This window comes from Plasmodium yoelii (genome assembly GCF_900002385.2).
Source record: "Plasmodium yoelii strain 17X genome assembly, chromosome: 9".
Classification (NCBI taxonomy): Eukaryota; Apicomplexa; class Aconoidasida; order Haemosporida; family Plasmodiidae; genus Plasmodium; species Plasmodium yoelii.
The window spans coordinates 1241413-1262358 of record NC_036181.2 but is presented as its reverse complement, the minus strand read 5'-3'; the positions used below and the strand labels follow the sequence as shown (position 1 = coordinate 1262358).

Below are 20946 nucleotides of genomic sequence, written 5' to 3'. Positions count from 1 at the left end.
AACACAACCATAGGCCTTAAAAATAATTTGTAAATTTGTTGCCTTTTTTATTCTGTCTTTTATCGCGTTTATCACGTTTATTTTATCGCTTATTTTATCGCTTATTTTATCGCTTATTTTATCGCTTATTTTATCGTTTATTTTATCGTTTATTTTATCTTTTATTTTATCGCGTTACTTTTCTTCCAATCAGCATTTTAAAACATTATTTAAGAATTTTTCAAATTTTTATTTTTTAAAATAGCAATTTTTGCTTTATAAGATATTTCCATCAACATATGTATATATGGTTGTTTTAAAAAATTCTATACTTATTTTAATTTGTTCGATTTTATATTTTTTTTGTATATACTATTTTTGTTTCCTTATTAATTTGGAAAATTGGTGGCCTTAATAATAACGAACAAAATTGCAAAAATGGGATAATATAGTAGTCAAAATGGGATAATATAGTAGTCAAAATGGGATAAAATGTGATAAAATGTGATGGAATGGGATAAAATGTGATGGAATGGGATAAATAATTTTTTGCATCCCCAACAATATTACATACATTTATAATAGATATACCAAATTTAAGATTTAAAAAAATACATTTTATTTTCCATATTTTTTTTACGCACATGTTTAGCATATCTCTATAAGCATTTCCCATATATGGCATATACTCTATTCCCTCATTGTAACGAAGGAAAAAAAAAAAAAAAAAAAAAAAAAAAAAAAAAAAAATATGAATCTCTATCAAATTTGTATATCAAATGAGATAGTACATTATATTTATCAATTTTGTCGTCAACATATTAAGTAAAATAGAAAAATTTTTCAAAAATTATGGATCATAAGGATTTAGTATATAAAAAAAATATTATGATGATATATAATGTACAATTAATTTTTTTTTTTAAATATTTTTTTATATCCAAAAATAATGATTTAAAATATATACATACTGAATAAATAATTTTGTAATTTATTTAACCTCACCTAACTATTTATTATTACATGATAATATATTTGATATTATCATAGTTCCAAATTTATTACTACTATCTTTGTTAAAGCTTATATACATATCTTTTATTTTTTTTATATCTAAAAGCATTATATATCTACTTTGATAATAATAACAATAAAATAACAATAAAATAAAAATAATAGATAAAAAAAACAAAAAATGAACAAAGACATATTTACATATGAGAACATTTTTAAAAACACAAACATAAATAAAATACAAGATAAACGAAAAAAATCACAAAATGTATCAAACACACAAACTGTATCAAGCACACAAACTGTATCAAACGCACAAACTGTATCAAACGCACAAACTGTATCAAACGCACAAACTGTATCAAGCACACAAAATGAAATAGATATAAAATCGGATAGGAACATAATAAATAATGTGGAAAAAGAATCAGAAAATTCGAAGAATATTAATAATAAAATTTTTGAAGAAAATGAAAAAAAAATAAAAATGAAAAAAGATATATATACTCTTTTTGATGATAAAAATGAAATAAATAATAAAGAAACTAACCCTTTTAACTTTTATTATACTAATGAAAATGCAAACAGTTCTCAATGTTTACCTACTTATAATATAAGTGCAGAAAAAGACGAAGCAATAGATGCAATAAAAAGTGTAGAGGATACTGAATTGGCTAGAAATGAGCATAATCTAGTAAAAAATGAACCCGATTTAAGCAAATTTAACCAGCCACGAAATGGCAACCCACAATTAGATGCGAAAAAACAAACAGAAGAAACTGCGTCTGACAATTTTATGTGCTTCTGTTTTGGAAGATGTGGGACATTTTTTTACACACAAGGCAGTTCTATAGCATATGACCAACTTATAAATATAATCGATAAAAAAGTGACAAAAAAAGTGGAAAAAAAAGTGGAAAAAGGCGAAATGAACAAACAGAACGAAATGAATGAATATATATATGCGTTGAAATCATTTCCAGGTCCTTTTTCTCGAAGGAATAGTAAAATAGATGAAAAAATAAAAAAGTATTTAAATAAATTTATAAATATAAAGAAAGAAAAATATAAAAATAATATTTTTGAGGATACACAAAAAAATAGTATATACAACCATTTATTAAATATAATTGAAAATGATAATTTGTTGGAGTTTAATTTGAAACAATTAAATGTTAATAAAAATTATGAACATAATAAAAATGAACAAAATAATATCGTAATGAAACTGTTAAAAAATTATAAAAATAATTCTAACAATAAAAATAATATGAAAGAGATATATTCTGAATGGGAAGAAACTGATAATTCTTCTTCTGATTGTTCAGAAATAGAATCAAATAAAAAATATAATAAAGAAATGCGTGAATTTAGAATTTCAAGCAAAGATTATAATAACAAAACCCAATTTAATAATAAAACCCAATTTAATAATAAAACACAATTTAATAATAAAACACAATATAATAACAAAAACCAATTTAATAATAAAACCCAATTTAATAACAATGATAAGCCTAAATGTGTAATAAATAGTTTTAACGAAATATATAAAGATGATAATGAAGAAAATTTTTTTCAAATAGTATATGGAAAAGATTTAAAATATGGATTCATATATAATAAAAAATATTATTTTTCAGATTTAATAAATAAAAAATTTATATATAACATATTTAAATTACAAAATAATGAACGAATAACAACGGATGATATATATTTAGAATATTTTAGTTTGTGTATATATAATAGTAAAAAGGCTACAAAATTATGTTTAAAAAATAATTTATATAAATATTTTTTTTTAATTCTAAAAAAATATAATAAAAAAAAATATAATAAAATGCTAGATAAATATATAAAACATATAAGTGTATCATTTAATAATGAATTAGATGTAAAAAGTTGTATGCAAAATATTTACAAAATATATAATTATAATATATATGATGATGTATTGGTTCAATCATTTATTTTTTTTATTTGTTTATTAAATAAAAAATCTATTTTTTTTAAAAATAAAAATATTATTATAAATCATTGGTATGTATTCTATACATTAATACTTCACAATTTTATATTTCAGTTTTCTGAAAATGAAATTGATTATTGTGATTATAAGGAAGATATTATCAAATTTTTTCAATATCTGATTGACTTGTTAATATATAATAATAGACATATTGAATCTCAATTTCTTTATTTAATTATTTCTGGAAATCCATGCATCTATCAAAATAAAACATCGTACATTTCAGATACTAACTTACACACGGGTTCATATAAAAATGGTGATGCTCTCAAAGTATCAAATGTGGTTGGCAAAACGGACGATATTGACGGCATTGGCAAAGCGGACGATATTGACGGAATTGACGAAGTGGGAGGACAAAATGGGGCCTCGTCTGAACCCAAAATAGAATCACTAATCCGACATCTACCAAAAATTTCATTTGATGTATATACTTTTCAAGTTTGTGATATTTTTGAATATTTATACAGATTCAAAGAAGAAAGTTTTTTTTATGATGATTTAATTATTTATAAAATATATTATGCATCTATATTATTAGAATTTGGATTACTAGAACAAGCCAAACAATATATAGATATTTTATATTATTATATAGATGTAATAAAAAGTAATAAAAAAAATGAAAATATTAATTATATATTATATTTATATGAAACATTAGTAAATCAGTTGAATTATATTTCTCCACATAAATTATCTACTAATCAAAATCTTCAAAATGAAAATTATATAAATTTATATTCGAATCAAAATAATTACAATGTACATAATTATAAAATTGTTTCAAAAAACGATAATATAAAAAATTCTAAAATTTTAACAGAAACACAAAATCAAATAAATAAAAATAATAACAATATACATATTCTTCATCCCGAATCTAATTTACAAAATTCGATACATATAATTGAAAATGCATCTGAGAAATTGGAAACTGTTCAAAATAATCCTTTTCTGAAAAATGAAAATTATCAAACAAATAAAGAACAAATACAAAATTATGATGATTCTAATTATCAAAATAATATAGATAATACATTAATTCCAGAAACCGGTTATTATAATTTACATACAAATGAGCCTGTACATAATTATATGGAATACCAAACTGTCGAACAAAATGCTGCCCAGCCAATGCACACCCACAACACCCACAACGCCCACAACGCCCACAACATCTACAACAGTAGCTATAACAATGATGACTACAATAATGACTACAACAATAATGGTATGATTAACAATGCCATGATTGACAATGCCATGATTGGCAATGCCATGATTAACAATGCCATGCTTAACGACAATGTGACCCATAATCAACCAGATGAAATTTCTAACATATTTCCAAACACACATATAATAATGTCTACCCAAGAAAATAGAATTGATTATAAAACAAATTATTCAAATAACATTTCTGGCGACTCTATACCACAAATTAAATACGGAGAATATAATAATATGATGCAATACAATTATTATGAATCAAATTCGGGCAAATATATTTCCCCAAATTATAATGTAAATAAAATGAACGATTTCTACAGTTATAACAACAACCCTTCCCATGTAGACCCACAAAATATTAACTACTACTATAACAATAATAATAATAGTAACACTTATTCTGACGAAAATTGTCAGAAAATGAAAATAAATGACGTACCAACTAGCGTATCAGCTGACGTACCAACTAGCGAGCCAACTAGCGTACCAGCTGACGTACCAAATAGCGAGCCAAATCGTAATGATGCGAATCAGACTAATGTAGACTTGATAAATATGGGTAAAAGTTTTATATCTGGTTTTTTCTCAAATATCAAAGAGAAAATAAAAATAGTTGATACAGGAAAAGAAGAAACAGAAAAAGAAGATGAAAATATATTTTATTATGATTATAAAAAAAAAAGATGGAGAGAAAAGGGTGTCACATCTGATGAAGAAAAAGAACGTGAAGAAACAAAATTAAAAAACAAAATGGAAATGTCAAAAATAACACCCCCTCTTGTATCAAATGCATATAATAACACAAACCCTAAAAAACCTTTGGATATGAAAGATGTAAGAAGTAGATATGTCGACTATTTTAATTAATATATCACTAGTTTGTTATAAGTATGTTAGATACATTTGATGCATTGCCGCAGAAATGTGTATCCAGACCCTATACCCAGTATACACACTTTTTGAAATAAGCTATTTTTAACGCTTATCCGAAATATATTAATATAATCTTGAATTTCTTTACAAAATTTGCAAAAATTAATATTTTTCAAAATTACTTATTTTAAAAATAAATACAATCAATTTTTTTTTTTTTTTTTTAATTGAACTTAAAAATAAAGTTCCACCCATTGAATTTCATACTTGTTAAGAAGTTGCTTGATTTGACGATTTGACAATTTGACAATTTGATTCGAAATTTTGTACCTATACTATTTTAACTTGTTTTTTAATGTTTTTATTTGTTTAGTGTTTTTTTTTTTTTTTTTTTTTTTTTTTTTCAATCTATTTTCTTTATATTAAAAATTCAATGTATACATGTATTATGGTATCCATATAATATGATACTCACATTTTTATAATAAAAAAAAAAAATGGTAAAATTTGATTATGTATAATAAATAGGGAAATATAAGAAATTTCCCAGTTATTTTAAAAAATATAAGTTATAAAATATATATATAACAATAAAATAATTCGAAAAAAATATTGCTTTATTATACAAATAATTTGAGAATATACATTAATTATTATATATATGTTATACAATTATTTTAAGTGATTTTTATGTATAGCCTTAAAAAAAAAAAAAAAAAAAAAAGCAGGTTAATTTGATATCTACATATGTTTGTAGTATGCATATATAATAGTTTTTTTTATTATATATATATATTTTTTCTTAATCTTGTTAACTCTTAAATATTAATTTTTATATAACAAAATTAGAATAAAAAAAAAAAAAAAAAAAAAAAGTAAAATTTTTTTAAAACAATTATCACACTTTGGGGGAAATAAATAAATAATAAATTAAATAAAAAAAAAATATAATTTGCAGAATAATATATATGTATAATTAAAGTATTAAAAATATAGAAAATATAGAAATACAAATTGTATAAATATCTATTAAGATATTTTACTTTTATAATGAAACACTTGGAAATGTATTATAATAATGTTTTTTTTAGATCTTTTTGCAAAGGTTAAAATAATTTAAAAAAAAAAGCACACACAATTTATCTTTTGTTTTTATATCCACTAAAAGAACGAAATTGGAATAAAAGTATAAGTTGTAAAATAGGGAACTATGGCGAAAAAAAAGAAACAAATACATTTAAATATAATAGATTTTCAAAAATATTATCAAAAAGATGATTTAATAATACAACCAACACCAGTTAATAATACTATAGAAGAAAAAAAAAAAAAAAATTTTGAAAAAAATGAATATGTACAGAATATTGAATGGAGAACTACAGAAAGTACAGATAAAAAAATAAACAACAAAATAAATGATGATAATAATTTATTTAAAAATAATATAAATGATAAAAATAATTTTAAAAAAAGCGATAGTACTATAACATTAGGGTCGAGGGGAAAAAACAAACTGACTGACGCGAAAGAAGAAGATGTAGATTTTGCCAATCTTAGAAATAAAAAAAAAGAAGAAGATGTAGATTTTGCCAATCTTAGAAATAAAAAAAAAGAAGAAGATGTAGATTTTGCCAATCTTAGAAACAAAAAAAAAGAAGAAGATGTTGATTTTGCCAATCTTAGAAACAAAAAAAAAGAAGAAGATGTTGATTTTGGCAATCTTAGAAACAACAAAAAAGAAGAGGATGCAGATTTTGCCAATCTTAGAAATAAAAAAAAAGAAGAAGATGTTGATTTTGGCAATCTTAGAAATAAAAAAAAAGAAGAGGATGCAGATTTTGCCAATCTTAGAAACAAAAAAAAGGAAGAAGATGTTGACTTTGCCAATCTTAGAAACAAAAAAAAGGAAGAAGATGTAGATTTTTCCAATCTTAGAAACAAAAAAAAAGAAGATGTTGATTTTGCCAATCTTAGAAATAAAAAAAAAGAAGAAGATGTTGATTTTGCCAATCTTAGAAATAAAAAAAAAGAAGAGGATGCAGATTTTGCCAATCTTAGAAACAAAAAAAAGGAAGAAGATGTTGACTTTGCCAATCTTAGAAACAAAAAAAAGGAAGAAGATGTTGACTTTGCCAATCTTAGAAACAAAAAAAAAGAAGAAGATGTAGATTTTTCTAATTTAAGAAACAAAAAAAAAGAAGAGGATGTCGATTTTGGCAATCTTAGAAACAAAAAAAATGATACTGAAATAAAAATTGAAAAACCATATCATCTAAGAAGATTAGAAGAATTAAGAATACAAAAACAATTGAAAAGGCAAGAAACAGAGATTTCGCAAAATGGGAAACTAGAGGAAAAGATCAAGACGGATGAAAAAAAAGAGGATGAAAAAAAAGTGGAAGAAATAAAAGTGGAAGAAAAAAAAGAGGAAGAAAAAAAAGAGGAAGAAATAAAAGTGGAAGAAATAAAAGTGGAAGAAAAAAAAGAGGATGAAAAAAAAGAGGAAGAAATAAAAGTGGAAGAAAAAAAAGAGGAAGAAATAAAAGTGGAAGAAATAAAAGTGGAAGAAAAAAAAGAGGATGAAAAAAAAGAGGAAGAAAAAAGAGATGACATAAAAGAGGGCGAAAAAAGAGATGACATAAAAGAGGGCGAAATAAAACCAAAGGAAAGCGCAAAAGCAGCGGTCGTAGCTGAAAAAAATGAAATAGATGGTAATAATGAAAAAAAAATGGAAGAGACTCCAAAAAAAAAATACGTACCTAAAAGAGTAATAATGTATCAAGAAGAATTGAAAAAAAAAGAAGAAGAATTAAAAAAAAAAGAAGAAGAAAGAAAAAAAAAATTGGAAGAACAAAAAAAACTAAGAGAATTATCTAAACAAATTAAAAGCCAAACGAGTGATGGATCAAATGTGTTCATACCCTCTGCTAAATTATTACACTTAGAGAGTTTAAAGGAAGATAAAAAGGAAACAAAAATAGAAATAAAAAAAGATTCTAAAAGTGTTATTACTACTCCTGGAAGTAAAAAAGATGCAACAATCTTAAACAAACACAAAAGTGGCGAAAAAAATGTAAAAAATATATTTTTAGAAATAGCTGAAAAAACTGAAAATGCTAAAATTGTAGAAAAAATGGATATAGAAGAAATTGCAAAAAAAAAAAGAGAAGAATTATATAAAAAACAATTAGAAAAAATCACTAAAATCAATGAAGAAAATACTAAATATAATAATATATATAAGCATGATATAAATATTATTAAGTCATTTTATAATCAGATTAAAGATAAAATTTTACAAAACGATTTATTTACTGAAGATGATACTGTTAACATTTGTGCTATTCTGAAAACAGATGAATGTAATACTATATACATGTGTGTTCATATATACACTCTTAACTTTTGTTTTTATTAAAATGATTATTTTACTCCTAAATATATACTAGTTCATTGAAAATCTTTAAAAACATATATTTTTTAAACTTTTCGTTTTTAGGTAACTATTTGGAAAGTCATGTTCCTTTTTACGTGGCTATATCTGTTTTCATTTTAAGCCTCCCACAAAAATTGGAAGATGATATATATATAAAAAGAGCTAGTCACTTGAAAAATCTACTTTTTTATCTAAAACAAGTAATAAATCCCTAAACATAAATATATAAAAATATATAAATATATAAAAATATACCCTTTGTCCAAAAAAATCCATACATATTTTAGGCTATGCATTTTTTTGTCATATTATTTAATTTTTTTTTTTTTTTATTCCATGTTCATAATTTTTATCTTCCTTTTTTTATTTACTACAGAATAGCAAAATTGAAAATCACGACGATTATATATTAAATGACATAATCAAATTATGTGATGGTAAGAGGGGGAAATGTGTGCATATGTGTACATACTAAATGTATATATGGACATATGAAAATATGTTTTCCATATATCAAGCTAGCGATTTGTTTTTTTATGTAGCTATTTCGCTATTTCGCTATTTTTTTTTTATTTCGCTATTTTTTTTTATTTCGCTATTTTTTTTTATTTCACATTTTTTTTAATTTCGCTACTTTTCTTTTTAGAATTAAAATACCCACACTTATCAGATGAAACAACATTATTGGAAGCAATTTTTGATTGCTTATTATTTTGTGGAATCATTTCAAAGGATGCATTTATAAAAGTAAAAAAAAAAAAAACAATTAAATTGTGTCCTATCTAAAAAATTAATGATATTGTAAATGCACACAATTGAGGTATTTATAATATTCTATTATTATTTTTTTTTTTTAGTGGTTTATGGATGACAATTTAGACTCAGAATTAAAAAGCAGAGCCATGTTACAGGTAAAATATATATATGTAGATATATTGCTATGTGAAAATAAATAATAAAATAGTACATGTATTTTTTTATAATAAAAAATTGCTTCCTTTAAATTGATATTTTATTTAAAAAAAAAAAATAAAATGTATTTAAGGGAAGATAAAATAATAGTAAATAAAAAATTGGCATATAAATAGATTTTTATCAGTAAAAAATTAAACATGAATAAATGATTAAAAAAGAAAGGCATATGCTGACAAAATAAAATATAACAATGAAAATAAATTCATTGAATATATATATATATATATATACATGTGTATGATTCCGAATCAACCCATATATTTTATACTAATGTAATTATTTATATACACATTATCTATTTTATTATTGTTCCACCTTCACAGCTAATATACTGGAGCAATTGGCTAAAAGATGAAATGAATGAAGAAGAATATGTAGAAGAAGATCCAGAAGAACAGATAGAAGAAAAAACTGTTGAAGAAGATGATATTGAAAAGAATGTACCCAAGAACTTTATTTTTAGAAAAATTAAAAAAAAATTTCTTTAAGTTTTAATATATATGTGTATGTATTATTTTTTTCAAATTATTTTTCCAATTTCGATAATTTTGTTCCCACTTTTTTTTTTAACTTTTTAAAAAACTTTAATTAGTCATTTTGAAATTAATTATTTTTATAATAAATTGTAAACTATATATAATTTTTTTTTTTCTAAAACCCTAATTTACAAACCCTGCAAATTGTACATGATAATAATGTTATATATTTGTAGCATTCAATTATTTATTTATTTATTTATTTTGCATATATAGCATTAATCCTATATTGTTCCAAAAAATATGCAGTGGTGTTTTATTCCCTTTCACCTGCATACATGGAGAAAAGTTATTTAAGCACCCACTAAAAAATAAAAAGGTACATATTATAGCCCGTATTATTGATGTTCCAGCAAATATATCATATATATATTATATATATATATATATATATATACATACATACATACAAATGGTATTAAGACTATATTTATGCACATAAATATATCTATACTATTTTTCATAGCACTAATTAAAAAACCATATGCATATATTATTAAGAGAAATTTGATAACATCTCCATATATGATGCAGCACATAGTGATAAATGCAAATTATTTGACTAAAAATATATAATGATAATATAGTACACGCATATAAAAAATAGTTTATAAAATTATTAAAAAACGTCACATTTATTATAAAAATATAAATGCATATTTATTTATCCACAATTATATATAGTTATACTAATTTATTAAAATATAACCTTAAATTTTAACATACATTTTAAAGTGTATTTCTTTGGCATTTGAATTGTATTCATATAAATAATTTTTTATAAACAATCGAAATTATAAAAATATATAAATTTGTAAAAAATATTTAATTATAAAAAATATATTATTATAAAAAATATATAAGTTTATAAAATATATTTATATACTATATAAAGAAAAAAATGACGACATATACTTTAGTTCTTCTAAGGCACGGTATGAATTAAAATAGCGAAAAAATTATATTAATACTATAAAAAAATAAATTATTATTAAGTTCAATTTATTCTATTGATTTATCATTTTTTATTTTTTAAGGTGAAAGCACATGGAACCAAGAAAACAAATTCACCGGTTGGACTGACGTTCCCTTAAGCGAAAAGGGAGAACAAGAAGCCATGTAAAAAAAAAAAAAAAAAAAAAAATAAAATATATGTATATATATGTATATATATATATATTATGCACCTTATAGATGATAAACTCCCTTTTTTAATAAAATGGAGGATGTATATTTTATGCCTTTTTTATTTATCTCTTTTTAACCAACTACCTATCTATAATTTTGTGGATATTTCACTAACTATATTTTCTCTCTTTTGTATGTGTGTGTGTATTTATTTGTTGATGTTATTTTAAATGTTTCATAGATCCGCTGGAAATTATTTGAAGGAAAAGGATTTTAAATTTGATGTCGTTTTTACATCTGTATTAAAAAGAGCTATTACAACAACATGGCATGTTTTGAAATCTGGTGATCTTTTACATGTACCAGTCATAAAAACATGGAGATTAAATGAAAGACACTATGGTTCATTACAAGGTTTAAACAAATCTGAAACTGCTAAAAAATATGGAGAAGAACAAGTTAAAATATGGAGAAGATCTTATGATATCCCCCCTCCAAAATTGGATAAAGAAGATAATAGATGGCCAGGACATAATGCAGTATATAAAAATGTACCTAAAGGAGTATTACCATTTACTGAATGTTTAAAAGATACAGTTGAAAGAGTTTTACCATTTTGGTTTGATACTATTGCACCAGCTATATTAGCAAACAAAAAAGTCCTTGTAACTGCACATGGAAATAGTTTAAGAGGATTAGTTAAACACTTAGATAATTTAAGTGAGGCTGATGTATTGGAACTTAATATTCCAACAGGAGTACCATTAGTATATGAATTAGACGAAAACTTAAAACCAATTAAACACTACTATTTATTAGATAGTGAAGAATTAAAGAAGAAAATGGATGAAGTAGCTAACCAAGGAAAGGCAAAATAAATAAAAGAACATTCATATCTCACAAGGAAAATATGCTTTCTATATATACATTGAATCCACATGGTATTTTTTGTAACATCACCAAAATTATAAAAACAAAATTATGCATTTTAAACCAAAATGACAAGAAAATTAAGAAATATACATTTTAATTAATATGCTGACATTTTCTCATATGAATATATATATATATATATATCTTTCATGCGCACTAAAAATAATATTTAGTTTTATTAAAATATGTATATGTGGAATTATATATATATAGTGTAAATTATAAATATATTGTGACATGTTACATATTTAAAATTAAAATATAATATTTTATCCATTTAAGTTTGTGAAAAAAAAAAAAAAAAAAAAAAAAAAAAACATGCATGAGTATTTGTAACATATTAAACTAAATACTTTTAAGTTATTAATGACAAGTGTGGACAATTAATAATGTTGTTTTCTGTAATTTGTATGCTACGAAGTTATAAGCTTCAAATAAGTATGCATATAACAAAAAAAAAAAAAAAAAATAGCGAAATAGGCATGTCGGGTATAGATATCTATATGTAAAACTTATGCGGATTTATGTCAGTGTATTAAACATTAAAAGAAATTATAGAAATGTTTTATATGTTTTTTTGTGTTTATTCATCTCATGTGTTATTTAAGACCGGTCTATTAATATTTTTTATTGTCGTATAGCAAAAATAAAATAAAAATTATTTCCCATTATTTAAATATAGCTATATAATGGCTATTTGTTCATATAAAAAAAAATAGAAAAAAAAAAAAAAAAAAAAAAAAAAAAGTAAAATAAAATAAAATAAAATATAATATAATAAAATAAAATAAAATAAAAACAAAAATAAAGATAAAGGTAAAGATGATATTATATGCATTATTAAATTGAGATATACAAACAGCAGTAATAGCTTTTTATTATAACTTTAAGGGACAGTATAATAGTAACTTATACGCCATCATTTTAAATCATATAAATATGCATGTTATATACTACATATTATATACTACTTATTATATACCACATATTATATACCACATGTTATATATATTTATTTTTTTAAGCTTTTACAACGTCATTTTAGTAATTCGAATTATTTATATACATTAATAATTTTCCTTGCAACTTACCACAAACTTATTTTTTTTTTATAAATGTGAGGTTTGTCTTCATGTGTGCAAAAATATATATATATATAAATGAGCCAAAAAATTAATATAAATATAATGTTAAAAATATATTATATACATTATTTTATGCTTTATTTCATTTTACGTATAAATATATAATTATTATATAATTTATATTATATATTTATTATTGCGCATGTTATATGCAATAAATAATACAAATTTATATGAACAATTCAGAAGAAAAAAAAAAAGTACAATATGATTATTAATAAAATTAATAGGAAAACCAATGAAAAAAAAAATGAAAAGGGAACTATATAAAAATTATGCGTAATTTTATGGTATAAAGTATTATATATTTTATATATTTTTTTTTACATATTAGCACTATTCCTACGAGCAAGTATAAATTATTTGATAGATTTATTAATTAAAAAAATTGTTAATACGCATAATTTATTATTGATAAAATATGCATATAATATTATATATACTATATATATTATATACATATTTTATATATGTTCATATTATTACTATACACTAATGCATATTCCCCCGCATTTAATTTCACCAATTTGAAATGTAGATATAAGTGAAAAATTATTACAAGAGTAGGATTATTTTCAGCATATTTGTTTGTTCAAATTTTAAGCAGAATGATACTATAAATATCAAAAAAAAAAAAAAAAAAAAAAAAAAAAACTGCAACATTTTTTAACGCATATAGCATATTTTTTAACTTGAAGAAGAAACCATATAAAACAAAAGCCAAAAAGCAATACAATAATTCTATCCAAAGTTGTTAAAATAATGTCTACGTTTAAAAGAGCTATCACGTACTATTTCGTCATAGTATCACTATTTCCTGCAACCTTTTTGGGAATTATTGGCTTGATGTTATTATATGATTCCGATTCGTTAGAGCTACATGGTCATAAAAGTGAAAAAGCCATTCCATCCTTTATTTGTGCTGGGGTAAGAGATAAATATTTTATAAAATGAAATTTTCATCATGACACTTTTTTTGTGAAACAAGGATTTCATTTATTGTTAATATTTTATAAAGGTGATTTTCGATCATGTACATGTATGTTTTTATATATATAGGATGCACACAGAATGACGTTTATATTTTTTTTTCTTCTTTTTTTTTTATTTATTTTTTATTTTTTTCCTCTTTTTTTTTTATTTATTTTTTATTTTTTTCCTCTTTTTTTTTTATTTATTTTTTATTTTTTTCTTCTTTTTTCTTTGCAACTTTGTAGATATACTTTTTCATAGTAATCATCAGTAGTATTGTGCTAATCAGAAATAATAAAAAGCCAGCAGATTCAAAATAAAGCATTTAATCTTATATTTCAAAATTTATTTGCATTTATTAACAAGTTTTTTTAGTATTTTTATACACAAGCTTATATGAAGAACTATTTGCATATGCGTATGTATGTATGCATGTATGTATTTCTTATGGGGATTCAACTATATCATTAATTCAGTGTTCTAATCATTATCATACTAAAATATATTAAAAGCTATATTTGAGGATGAAATAATGAAGCCTCATGATAATATATTTGGTGCATATACACATTTATAAAATAAATAGAATTTGATTGTTTTTGTCTGAAGCGCTTCCCCCCCTCAACTAACTAACAATTAATTACAGTGTAAACAAATTAAATAATAGTAGCAATAATAATAGTAATAATAGTAGCAATAATAATAGTAATAATAGTAGCAATAATAATAGTAATAATAGTAGCAATAATAGTAACAATAATAGTAACAATAATAGTAGCAATAATAATACGTGGTTGCTTACTAATTTATTCGTTTGCACCTTTTTTTAATTAAATGAAATAAAAATGAAAATATAAAGATATTGTTCCCCTTAAGCAAATATACCTGGCCCTTTTCTACATCCATATTACTAAAGTGAAAGACTTATTTATTTTATCTTATTTTATTTATCTTATTTTATCTTATTATACATTTATTTGATTATTTTGATAATTTAAAATTATCAATGTGTGTTCGTTTTTTTTGTAGTAATTTTTTGAATTTTTCCCATTTGTTGTTTTCCCTATTTTTATTTTTTTAACTATGGATTCACAAACTCATACCTACCGTCATATGCATATAATATATATGATGCATTCATATATATAAATTAGATAATTTTTTGGCTATAATAAAATATAAAAATTTAATAATATTTTATGGAATATTAATTAATGCTCTTTTCATTATCTGTTAAAATGTGGAGAATATAATTCCACAGATTATTGAAAATGTTTTAATTAAAAAAAAAAATACAACCAATTTGAGATAATTAAAAATATATAGAGAATAGAATTAATTTATTACTATATTGTGGATGTATATATATTTTAGTTAAAAAAAACGAATTAAGATATAAAAAAAGATGTTTATTATTAAAATTGTAATTATATAATATTACTATAAAATTATTTGTATATTTAGTACAAAATTATAATTTTTTTTTTTTTTTTTTTGAGTTTGTTGATATTCGTATTTAAAATAATATGGTCATATAAAACATGCAAAAAATGTTAACATGAATTCGATAAATTTTTATTATAAAATATATTATTGTGTTATATATAATAAAAATAATAATGTTTAGATGGTTAAATATAAATAAATGTATGAGTAAAATTATTCATCCATATGTTTTAAGACCAAACAATTGTATACACACAAAATGGCTATTTAAATTCACTACACTAAAAAATGAAAATAAAATATTTCCAAAAAAAAATCTGAATAACAATATATTAATGCAAAATATAAAAGTAGCTGATGATGGAAATGCTATTTGTGAACAATTATTATTTTCCAAATATGATCTACCTTATGTTTTGAGTAAGTAAAATATATAAAAGTAGTAAATTTAATGAATATATATTCATTGACATTTTTCAAAGTAGTACATGTATGTATATGTATTTATGTGTTTTTTTTTTTTTTTTTTTTTTTTTTTTTTTCTTGGCCTCTTGTAGAAATTCCAGTTAGCGATCTTCGATTAATTGATACCGGAAATAATAACCACAACCCAACAATTTTAATACGAAAAGATGTGATACTACTTAGAACCGGATTCATTAGTTGCATCATTCGATATAATGAAATTTGGCTATTTGATGGCACCAATTCTGTGGTAATAAATGCAAAGGACTTAATCAGTAGAAACTTAAAAAAAAATAATAACAACACATCCAAGAATTGCAATAACAGAATAGTTGAAAGCTTATGTAACAAAAGTGGTACAGATAATGGACAGAAAAATGTGAAACAAACTGATGGTTGCGAAAAAGAAGACGTGAAACAGATTAATAGTTACGAAAAAGAAGAGCTGAATTATTTAAATGTAATAAATAACTTTTATAGATATAATAAAGGGAAAGCTTATTTTGAGTTCCTATGTCTAGATATATGTATGCAACTATCAATTAAAGAATATGAAAATGATTTAGAAGGAATAAATTATAAAATTCGTGATATTATATTATTACAAAGAAAAGAAGAGAATAATGAATTAAATATGTTAACAAATAAACTGTTAAGAGATATGATGAAAATAAAAAATAATTTACAAAAATTGTCAAATTTATTAAATGCATTACGTACTAATATTGAAAAAATTTTAAATAATGAACATGATATGAAAAATATGTATTTAACTTATTTAAATAAAAATAAATGTAATAATTTAAAAGATTGTAGTGATTTGGAAATATTACTAGAAACACATTTACAATTAACAGATGAATTATATGGGCAATTAGAAAATGTAGAAGAAAAAATAACACATTATGAAGAATTGATGAGATTGAATTTGGATTATAATAGAAATAAATTTATTTTATTAAATGCTAAAATATCTTTTTCGACTCTTTTATTTTCTATATCATCCGTTGTTACAAGTTTATTTGGAATGAATTTAAAAAATTTTGTTGAAGATAGTAATTATGCTTTTATTAGTGTTTCTATTTTTGTTTCTGTATGGTCCATAATTGGAATTTATGTCACCAAAAATATAAATACTCTTTTGAAATTTTTTGATCGCTACAATTTTAGGTAGCGCATCTAAATGGGGTTCATATATCACTCTGAACCCACATCTGTCTGTGCATGTAAAATTTTAACCATTAACCATTTTTAACCATTTTAGCCAGTTTTAACCATTAACCATTTTTAAACTTAATCACTTTCTTTAATTTTTATGTCAAATTATAATCATTAAGCTCAAAAAAAAAAAAAAAAAATTACTCAAATTTTAACAAAATGTGTATATCACCAATTATGCCATTTGTACACTCATTATAGTTTTATAACTATTGTATCATAGTTTAATATAAATATATTTTCACAATTATATATCAAAGCACAATATGAATTGTTCCTTGAAATGTTATTTTATTTTTTATATATTTTTTAATATAAAACTACTTGAATTTTACTAAAAACATGTTTTTTTTATTTACAAAATTGTACATTATCTAAATTAAATAAATAATATTATTAATACATCTCAAACATCCTCGAATAGGTAACATTTATGTTCCTCTTTAATTCGCTATAATATGCATATCTCATATATCATATATCATATATTTTTTTTTTTTTTTTTTTTTTTTTTTGATATTTATACAATGACATGGTGTATTATGGAATATAACTCAGAACATTGTTTATTTACTATTTGATTTAAAAAAAAAAAAAAAAAAAATTGTTCTATCATTTTTTAGCATATTTAATGATCTTCCCCCAATTTTATTGAATTTAAGAAAAGGTATTTTATGCATATTTATTTATAACATATTTGGTATGTAAGATCTCGAATATAAAAGAAGAATATGATAATAGGAAAATATATAGAAGCTTTTTATACACAGTATTTTTATCATTCCCAAATTATTATATACATATATGTAGAGACATATTTAAAATAAATATCTGTATATGGAATTATAGAAATAATAAACTCAATTTTTATAAATCTTCGTCTGAATTTTTTTGCAAGCTTTTCTGTGAATGAACTTTTTTTCTGTTTTTATTTTATATATTATTTTAATAATTATTATAATATGTCATAAAAATAAAGGAAATGCTTTATCAAAATTTGAAAGGGTTTTAGATAAATTACAGATGCTTATTAGGGTTAAGAGAACTTATAATATTTTTAAAAAAAACAGCTTTTTAAATTATACAAAAAAAGTATTTTATATAAGCCCTAAAACTATTAATAATAAAAACATAAATTTGAATATAACTAAATTGAAAAAGTGGAATAATTTTAACGGAAAATATAATAAACAATTTAAAATATTTACAACATATAATAAAATGGGAGATGAAAAAATGGGAGATGAAAAAATGGGAGATGAAAAAATGATATATGATAAAGAATACATGTCTTACTTAAAAAAATATATTATTAATGAAAAAGATCTTGAACAATCTGAAACTGGAAACTTAATTTATCAGAAAGAAGATGATAATAAAAATGATGAACAAAATAACACAAATAATAATAATAATAATATTTATGATTTTGAAAAAATGATAGATAAAGCTATAACACATAGAGAACTAGAATTATTTGAATTTTTAATTAAAATAAATGAAACATATAAATTAAATACTACACTTAGAGTTGTTGGAGGATGGGTAAGAGATAAATTTTTAAATATTTCAAATGATGATATAGATGTAACTGTTGATAATATGAAGGGTTCTGATTTTTGTAATTATATAAAAGAATATATTAAAGATAAAGAAAATAAAAATTTTAATTTTGGTATAATAAAAATAAATTGTGATCAATCAAAACATTTAGAAACATCAAGTTTTAATTTATTTAATTTTCAAGTTGATATTGTAAATTTAAGAAATGAAAAATACACAGAAGAAAGTAGAATACCAGAAATTTCGATTGGAACTGTTGAAGAAGATGCATTAAGACGAGATTTTACTATTAATTCTTTATTTTATAATTTAAAAAATAAAAAAATTGAAGATTATACAAAAAATGGTATATTTCATTTAAGAAATAAAATAATATCTACCCCATTGAACCCATTAACTACATTTCTTGATGATCCTTTAAGAATAATTAGATGCATACGATTTTGTGGATATTTTGATTTTAATTTAAATAAATCGATTTTTGATGTTTTAAAAAATGAAGATATAAAAAAATCTTTTAATAAAAAAATATCAAAAAGTAGATTAGCATCAGAAATAATCAAAATATTTTCTCATAAATGTAAAAATATTGTTCTCTCTTTAACATTGTTAAATTATAGTAACTATTCTAAGGAAATTTTTAAATTGCCAACAGATTATTTTGTTCAAAATGATGAAATATTTGAAAAAATGAAAAAAAAAAAAAATCATAAAATAGACAATCATTCCTATTATGATACTAATGAAATGGTAAATAAAAGAGTTCATCTTTTTGAAGATTCAAAAGAGGTACATCAAAATGTGGAAAAATCTATTAGTGAATATATAAATGATGAAGATAACAATAGAACCTATCTTAATAAAAATGGTGATAGAAATGGTGAAAATGCGAAAAGCCAAAATGACGATAAAAATGACGATAAAAATGACGATAAAAATATAGAAAATGATTGGCTTTTTGAGGGATTAAATTATGTAAAATTTTTTAAAGATGTTGAAAAAAGTGAATTATTAAAACAAATATTTTATGATTTAAATTATAAGGAAAATATAAATTATATACATATGTGTTTATTTTTATTACCATTAAAAAATTATTATATATATATAAAGAAAAATATAAAAACAGAATATGTAATTGAATATATTATTAGAGAATCTTTAAAATTCCCTTTAAAATATTCAAAATTTTGTGTAAATATATATGAAGGTTTTACATATTTATACAAATTATACAAAAATATAAATGTTTTGGAATTATTAAAAGATGATAATGATAAAAAAACAGATCTAAATATAAAAGGGGATGTTGTGATATTTTTAAAAAATGTTGGAGATAAATGGGATTTGTTAATTTTAATATTTTATATATTTCATAAGTATAATGAATTAAATAAAAATTTTATTAACATTATAACTAATGATATTTATTTATCTGACTTTGTTATCAAATTGTATCAATATATTTTAAAAAATGATATTCAAAAATCTTATAACATTAAACCCTTTTTAAAATGGCCAAACATTAAACATCATTTTCCCAACATAAATCCAAATCGAATTAATGAAATCTATGAAAAAATTGTAAAAATCAAAATTAAATAATATTAATTTCGTTAGACAAATATATACACATCTGTGTCTTTTCATTTATTTCCTATTTTTTTTTTTTTTTTTTTTTTTTTTTTTTTTAGATTCAGTTTACTTGTATTCATGGAGAAAAGGAAGAAGAGTGCATTGAGTTTTTAAAGAATCATTTTAACAACCCAGAATAATTTATCCCAAATCGTATGTCCCACCGATTCACCATTCGGAAGTTCCTCTATACTTCCACACGTTTAGATGCACATGCTTCGAACCCACATGCTTCTTTCGCCCATTTCGAACCCACATGCTTCTTTCGCCCACTTCGAACACACATGCTTCTTTCGCCCACTTCGAACCCACATGCTTCTTTCACCCATTTCGAACCCACATGCTTCTTTCACCCATTTCGAA

The 20946-nt window shown here is 21.9% G+C and overlaps 6 protein-coding genes across 6 annotated transcripts; all 6 read left to right on the top strand.

Moving 5' to 3' along the window:
* Positions 1–1174: 1174 nt before the first annotated feature.
* PY17X_0930300 (uncharacterized protein) lies at positions 1175–5125 on the top strand (the record flags this gene model as incomplete). The annotated part of the gene is made up of 1 exon (XM_725889.2): positions 1175–5125. One exon carries the CDS (start codon positions 1175–1177, stop codon positions 5123–5125), a length of 3951 nt encoding a protein of 1316 aa, XP_730982.2.
* Positions 5126–6341: 1216 nt separating this feature from the next.
* Positions 6342–10030, top strand: PY17X_0930200 (uncharacterized protein; the record flags this gene model as incomplete). The annotated part of the gene is made up of 6 exons (XM_725888.2): positions 6342–8493; positions 8631–8767; positions 8944–9004; positions 9214–9314; positions 9425–9478; positions 9866–10030. The coding sequence occupies 6 exons, from the start codon at positions 6342–6344 to the stop codon at positions 10028–10030; spliced, it is 2670 nt and encodes an 889-aa protein (XP_730981.2).
* A 1406-nt stretch (positions 10031–11436) lies between these two features.
* PY17X_0930100 (phosphoglycerate mutase, putative) lies at positions 11437–12084 on the top strand (the record flags this gene model as incomplete). Its single annotated transcript, XM_022956035.1, has 1 exon — positions 11437–12084. The coding sequence occupies one exon, from the start codon at positions 11437–11439 to the stop codon at positions 12082–12084; it is 648 nt and encodes a 215-aa protein (XP_022812228.1).
* A 1962-nt stretch (positions 12085–14046) lies between these two features.
* On the top strand, positions 14047–14576 carry PY17X_0930000 (conserved Plasmodium protein, unknown function; the record flags this gene model as incomplete). The annotated part of the gene is made up of 2 exons (XM_722497.1): positions 14047–14211; positions 14502–14576. 2 exons carry the CDS (start codon positions 14047–14049, stop codon positions 14574–14576), a joined length of 240 nt encoding a protein of 79 aa, XP_727590.1.
* A 1299-nt stretch (positions 14577–15875) lies between these two features.
* Positions 15876–17341, top strand: PY17X_0929900 (CorA-like Mg2+ transporter protein, putative; the record flags this gene model as incomplete). Its single annotated transcript, XM_722499.2, has 2 exons — positions 15876–16122; positions 16260–17341. 2 exons carry the CDS (start codon positions 15876–15878, stop codon positions 17339–17341), a joined length of 1329 nt encoding a protein of 442 aa, XP_727592.2.
* A 953-nt stretch (positions 17342–18294) lies between these two features.
* On the top strand, positions 18295–20723 carry PY17X_0929800 (tRNA nucleotidyltransferase mitochondrial precursor; the record flags this gene model as incomplete). Its single annotated transcript, XM_722500.2, has 2 exons — positions 18295–20532; positions 20643–20723. 2 exons carry the CDS (start codon positions 18295–18297, stop codon positions 20721–20723), a joined length of 2319 nt encoding a protein of 772 aa, XP_727593.2.
* Between the last annotated feature and the right edge of the window lie 223 nt (positions 20724–20946).